Source organism: Saprolegnia diclina (assembly GCF_000281045.1).
Source record: "Saprolegnia diclina VS20 unplaced genomic scaffold supercont1.13, whole genome shotgun sequence".
Classification (NCBI taxonomy): domain Eukaryota; phylum Oomycota; class Saprolegniomycetes; order Saprolegniales; family Saprolegniaceae; genus Saprolegnia; species Saprolegnia diclina.
Genome location: NW_008246080.1, coordinates 48,716 through 54,383, shown reverse-complemented (window position 1 = coordinate 54,383; position 5,668 = coordinate 48,716). Strand labels below are relative to the sequence as shown.

Genomic DNA, 5,668 nt, shown 5'->3' with positions numbered 1-5,668 from the left:
TCGCTGCGCTTCAACTTGGATCCGTCCGGCGACGCCAGCGACGCGGCGCTCTGGGCCGCACTCAAGCACGTGCAGCTGGCTTCGTACGTCAAGAGCCTTGGCGGCCTCGACTTTGACGTGGCCGAGCGCGGCGCCAACCTCTCGGTGGGCCAGCGCCAGCTCGTCTGCATTGCGCGCGCGCTTCTCCGGCAGTCCAAGATTGTCGTTTTGGACGAAGCGACAGCCAACGTCGACGTGGCGTCCGATCGTCTCATCCAGGACGCGATCCGGACGTGCTTTGTCAACGTGACGCTGCTCGTCATTGCGCACCGGCTCGAGACCATTTTGCACTGCGACCGCATCCTCGTGCTCGAGAAAGGCCAGGTCGACGAGTTTGACGCGCCGGCGACGCTGCTCCAGCAACGCGGCACGTTTCACGGGCTCATGCAGCAGGCCGGCTTGGCATAGTCTGCGCTGATTTTGTACTAGTAAATGCATGGATGACTTGAAACGAAAATATATCGATAATTGGATGTTGCAAGTTGAAGTTGCGACGGTTTCAAACGTCGCTGGGACTGCCACGTCATGGAAACGGCGAACCGAGCTGTTGTGATGGCCATCTTTACTGGCCACCGCCACATTCCGTACTTGTCACATGAAATATTCTATCTCTCGGCGGCGCGAGGGAAGGAGTAGTGCGGCTCGCACAGTACACTCGCGTAGTCGATGCAAGGATATGGTCGGAGAGGACGACACTATCGCTGCTAGCTTGGTTTACTATGAAAAATCTTGATGCTTGATCGCAGATTATACGGGCAAAAGCTTGACGCTCGTGTCGCACATCGAAAATCGAGCAAATGGATACAACGGAACGTCGGTGGGAACGTCTTGCAGTCCGATTGAGAGCGGCACGCCGTCGGCCGCAAACGAGATGCGCTCTTGGTCCCGATGCCACGTTACCTGAAGGAACACGGATCGATACCCGGTCTCAAGACTAATACTCGGCTCCGTCAAACGCACGCCGCGCGAGCGAATCGTGCCCGTCTCGCAGTGAAAGTACCATCCGCACTCGGAGGCCTTGGGCGAAAATTGGTGCCGCGGCAAAAAGCCAACTTCGACATTGTCACCGAGGTGTACGCGCACAGCGAACGTTGTCACGGGCATCGACCCAAGCACGTTGGCCCGTACGATCTTGGAGCTCGTAGCTTGCATGTTGTTTTCGTCGAGCGAAATGAATTCGGAGCAGTGCGACGAGTCCCAATGCAATCGCGGCGCCTCGATCGACGTTGACACCCGCACTGGCCACTTGATCTGAAGGTAGTCAAACATCTCCCAGAGCTCGGTTTTGTCCGCTGCCGAGAGCCCGCTCACGTCGAGCGCACCGGAGCGCAGGTACTTGATGACGCGTGCAAACGTGCTAGGATCCACATCGAGAAAGTACTCGCCTACAGCGCGCCACGTCATTCATAGTACGTTCTGGTCTATACACGATACGCCGTACCTTTTTCGTTTGGTAGCCAGTGCTCGGACGAGAGCATTGCGTCAAAGTAGCTGCCTCGCGTACGCAGCAGCGTCTCGCGTGCCGTTGTAAAGAGCGTGCCGCCGACGTTGAGCGTGACGATCTTGCGTAGCGTAGGATCTTCTGCACGCACCGAGGCCTTGATCGGCTCCTGCAAAGTTGTCTTGGTGGCTGCGATCTCGGCCAGCAACTCGAGCTTGGCGTCGATGCGGGCTTCCTGAAGGTGCAACGCCGCTTCTTTGGTAGCCATGTCCGACGCAATCGCGGCCATCTCATCGGCCAACTGCCCAAATGTGTTCGACGGTGTCTCGAGCAGCAGCGTCGCCACCGAGGCTTGCAGCGCAGCGCAGCGGTCGCGCAGGGTCAGGCCGTCGACCATCGTGTCAGATTGTTGCAGAGTAAGCAAATCCGGGTCGCCGGCCATCCGGATACAATCAATGGCGCCGGATACGGCAACATTTCACGAGCTCCTCATGATGGTCAACAAGTTTGGTTGTTGTTGTTGAAGTGGGTCGTAACAAGTTTGGTTGTCAACAACGGCAGCGTGTGATTGGTCTGAGTGACGACATCGGCGCTCGTCCAGGCGCCACCACCGACGATGCCTAATGCTTCGCCCGGGAGCCCATTGGCTCGGCGATCGAATGCAAATCAAGACTGCTCGACGCTCTTGTCAACCCCAAGCTTGGAGATTTTAAAAATATTTGTCCCACCAAGGCCATACATTTTACCTTGGTCTTACTTCGATGGCGCGCGGTGCGACGCAGCGGGAGACTTATCACTCGATGTGCCTGGCAGCTACATCGGTGTTGTCAAGTCGCCATCCGAACGAACAAGCTATGTCACGCCTCGGTGAGCTTGGCTCGCGCATTTTGGCTGCGTTATCCGGCATCCCGTCTCTACAATATCCGGATGTGTCCAACGCTGCCTTGGATTGGCTGATTTGACGAAATTTGACACGATGGTCGACGGCCTAAACTTGCGCGACCGCTGCGCTGCGCTGCAAGCCTCGGTGGCGGCGCTGGACGAGGCACAGTCGGACGCGCTACGCAAGCTTGTTGACGAGTTGTCTGCGATTGCGTCGGACGTAGCGACCAAGGAAGAAGCACTGCGGCTGCACGAAGCGGCGCTGCGAGAGCGAGAAGTGCGCATCGACGCCAAGCTCGAGCTTCTGGCACAGCAAACAGCTACGGCCCCTCCACAAGTACACAACAACGACGTGGTGCGCGAAGAAGGGCCTGCGCAGGCCAAGCTCGTCACGCTCAACGTTGGTGGCACGCTGTTTACGACCGCGCGCGATACGCTGCTGCGTATGCGGGGCAGCTACTTTGACGCGATGCTCTCAAGTGACCGCTGGTGCCCCAACGCCAAAGGTAATCGACTATTTTTCTCACTCGGTACAGACAACGAACCTCGGTAGGCGAGTACTTTTTGGACTTGGATCCAACCCTGTTTCCACGCGTCATGAAGCTGCTTCGCACGGGCACACTGGATGTCGAGGGACTCACGATCAACCAAGAAGCGGATGTACGAGAGATGCTCGACTACCTCCAGATCCAGATCGAGAGTCCGGCGCCCGTGCCATCAGCACCGATGGCGCCACTGCAGTGGGACCCACGCCGGTGCTCCACGAAGATTCAACTTGCGGACGACAATACGCTTGCCGCGCACGGCTCCTATGGCTATGCCAGTGTCGTCGCGTCACAACCAGCGTCGACCTTTGCCGTGCTCATTATGCTTGGGTCTCATGCCGAAGTCGGGTTCCTTCCTCTTGACGACGAGACGTCGCCGGTGCCTGACCGCAAGAGTACGACCCGCGGCTGGTTCTTCAGCTGTTCAGACGGGAGAGTGTTCTCGCACGACGAAGCAGCGTCCATTAGCCTCGTCGACGCCACGGTGAAGCGACTTGCGCTGCTTCAAGTGGCGTGGCACCGCCTCCAGCAGCGCATCTCGTTTGCGGTCGACGGCGTACTGCTCCCGATGAGCCTGCACAACGTCGTTAGCGACGTCGACTTGTATCCGATCGTGCGTCTCTTCTCCTCTGGAGCCAACGTGCGGCTCCTTCCTGTGCAAGAACAAGGTTTGGTGGCGACAATTTGGGGTCATTTCTACCTTTTTGGCACTAAATATATAAACTATAGCAGAAGCTTGGACTTGTACACGATTGCAGGGTGCTTCAGAAGGACCAACAAGTCTGTGCGAGTGTGTGCGCATAAGACATATTGCTGGTCGCTGCGTTATGTAAGTATCGAGGCGGCGCAGACATAGCACCAAGGCGCGGTGACGGAATCCATCTGTATCCGGTATGTCATCTTTATCCGGATGACTGGCATTTCAACGTTTGACACGATGGTGGACAGCCCGACCTTGCACGACCGCTGCGCTGCGCTACAAGCCTCGGTGGCGGCACTGGACGAGACAACGTCGGACGCCCTATGCAAGCTCGTCGACGAGTTGTCTGCGATTGCGTCGGACGTAGCGACCAAGGAAGAAGCGCTGCGACTGCACGAAGCAGCGCTGCGAGAGCGAGAGGCACGCCTTGACGCCAAGCTTGAGCTGCTGGCAGAGCTCAAGGCCGACAACCATCGACACGAAACAGACGCGGACACGGCCGTCGATCAACTCCCTACGCCCGCCAAGACTATCACACTCAACGTCGGCGGCACGCTCTTCACGACCGCGCGCGAGACGCTGCTGCGTATGCCAGGCAGCTACTTTGACGCGATGCTCTCATGTGATCACTGGCTGCCAAATGAAAAAGGTACAACGCCATCTACTAGTATATCTGTGGTGAATGGTACTGACGACGACTCTCGGTAGGCGAGTACTTTTTGGACCTGGACGCGAGTACGTTTGCGCGAGTGATCAAGTACCTTCGCACGGGCACGCTCAACCTCAGTGGGCTCTCGAATACGGACGAGGACGAGCTCCGCGAGATGCTCGACTACCTCCAGATCGAGTGGCCGCTGCCAGCGCCATCCGCGCCGCCAGTGCCGGTGGAGACGCCGCGATTGCAGTGGGACCCACTACACTGTTCCGAGGCCATTACGCTCGACGAAGGCAACACACGAGCGCGCAGTCAAAAGCACGGCTGGAGTCATGTGCTTGCATCGACGCCAGCGACGAACTTTGGCGTTCTTGTGACGCTTCGGAGTGAGGTCCTTGTCGGCTTCATGGTGCTCGACGACTTTGTTCAAGAGCCCGACTTTCGTCTGGCCCAGAACCGGCGCGGGTGGGTTTTTGACTGCTCGATTGGGGCTTTGAGCTCGCATTACCAACCGACCACGGCCCACGTTGTAGATACGACCAAACCGCGCCCGATCTTCCTCCAGGTGACGTTGCATCAGCAGCAACAACGCGTTTCGTTTGCGATCGACGGCATCCCACTGCCCGCCAGTTTGCACCACGTGCCAATGGACGCTGTGCTGTACCCTGTCGTACGCATCTTGTCTGGCGGCGCGGTTGTCAAGCTCCTCCCCGTGTAGCGATGTTAGAGTCGTCATGACGAGCAATTCGCATAAAGACCGATGAGTAGTCACAAGTTTGCATCTCAGATCTTATTCTCACAAAATGCCAACTCCGCTGCGGCAGGATTGTGCCATGACGCATCCGGATAATAATAGACCGGCTACAATCCGGATATTTCGCTCGTTGACTTGCATGACTTGCTAAAAGTTGGGAACGATGGTCGACGGTGTAAGTGTGGGTGCGCGCTGGGCAGCGCTGCATGCATCAATGGAAGCGCTTCTCGACGGCAACGATACGCTGCCGCCTGCGCTGCGCTGCTTTGTCAATGAGATGGACACGCTCGTGACCGACGTGGTCACGACGGCAGAGGCACAACGGCAGCGCGACGACGAGCTGCGCCAGCGCGAGACGCATATCGAGACGCAGCTCTCACTGCTCGCACACCTCACGGGCAAGCGCTGCGCGTGCAGCGACGTTCCGGACGAGCCCACTGCGTCGACCACAATCGTCACCCTCAACGTCGGCGGCACGCTGTTTATGACCGCGCGCGAGACGCTACTACGCATTCCTGGCAGCTACTTTGACGCGATGCTCTCAAGTGACCACTGGCGCCCCAACGCCAAAGGTAATCGACTATTTTTCTCACTCGGTACAGACAACGAACCTCGGTAGGCGAGTACTTTTTGGACTTGGATCCAACCCTGT

The 5,668-nt window shown here is 57.8% G+C and overlaps 4 protein-coding genes across 4 annotated transcripts; 3 read left to right on the top strand and 1 right to left on the bottom strand.

The window, feature by feature from the left end:
• Window positions 1–496, top strand: SDRG_04986 (ATP-binding cassette, subfamily C (CFTR/MRP), member 3; the record flags this gene model as incomplete). Its single annotated transcript, XM_008610680.1, has 1 exon — window positions 1–496. A coding segment is annotated over one exon (447 nt), but the record flags the coding sequence as incomplete, so codon positions are not given.
• A 131-nt stretch (window positions 497–627) lies between these two features.
• On the bottom strand, window positions 628–1,885 carry SDRG_04985 (hypothetical protein). The gene is made up of 2 exons (XM_008610679.1): window positions 1,481–1,885; window positions 628–1,424 (listed from the first exon to the last, which is right to left on the bottom strand). Exons 1-2 carry the CDS (start codon window positions 1,875–1,877, stop codon window positions 787–789), a joined length of 1,035 nt encoding a protein of 344 aa, XP_008608901.1. The 5' UTR covers window positions 1,878–1,885; the 3' UTR covers window positions 628–786.
• Window positions 1,886–2,456: 571 nt separating this feature from the next.
• SDRG_04984 (hypothetical protein) lies at window positions 2,457–5,049 on the top strand (the record flags this gene model as incomplete). The annotated part of the gene is made up of 4 exons (XM_008610678.1): window positions 2,457–2,868; window positions 2,916–3,510; window positions 3,856–4,256; window positions 4,316–5,049. 4 exons carry the CDS (start codon window positions 2,457–2,459, stop codon window positions 4,978–4,980), a joined length of 2,073 nt encoding a protein of 690 aa, XP_008608900.1. The 3' UTR covers window positions 4,981–5,049.
• A 125-nt stretch (window positions 5,050–5,174) lies between these two features.
• On the top strand, window positions 5,175–5,635 carry SDRG_04983 (hypothetical protein; the record flags this gene model as incomplete). Its single annotated transcript, XM_008610677.1, has 2 exons — window positions 5,175–5,588; window positions 5,619–5,635. The coding sequence occupies exons 1-2, from the start codon at window positions 5,180–5,182 to the stop codon at window positions 5,633–5,635; spliced, it is 426 nt and encodes a 141-aa protein (XP_008608899.1). The 5' UTR covers window positions 5,175–5,179.
• Window positions 5,636–5,668: the final 33 nt, after the last annotated feature.

Coding starts and splice junctions, on each gene's coding strand:
- SDRG_04985 (XM_008610679.1), bottom strand. CDS start 1,877: ATGGTCGACGGCCTGACCCTGCGCGACCGCTGCGCTGCGCTGCAAGCC. Junction 1,425..1,480: donor CTGGCTACCAAACGAAAAAG/GTACGGCGTATC, acceptor GGCGCGCTGTAG/GCGAGTACTTTCTCGATGTG.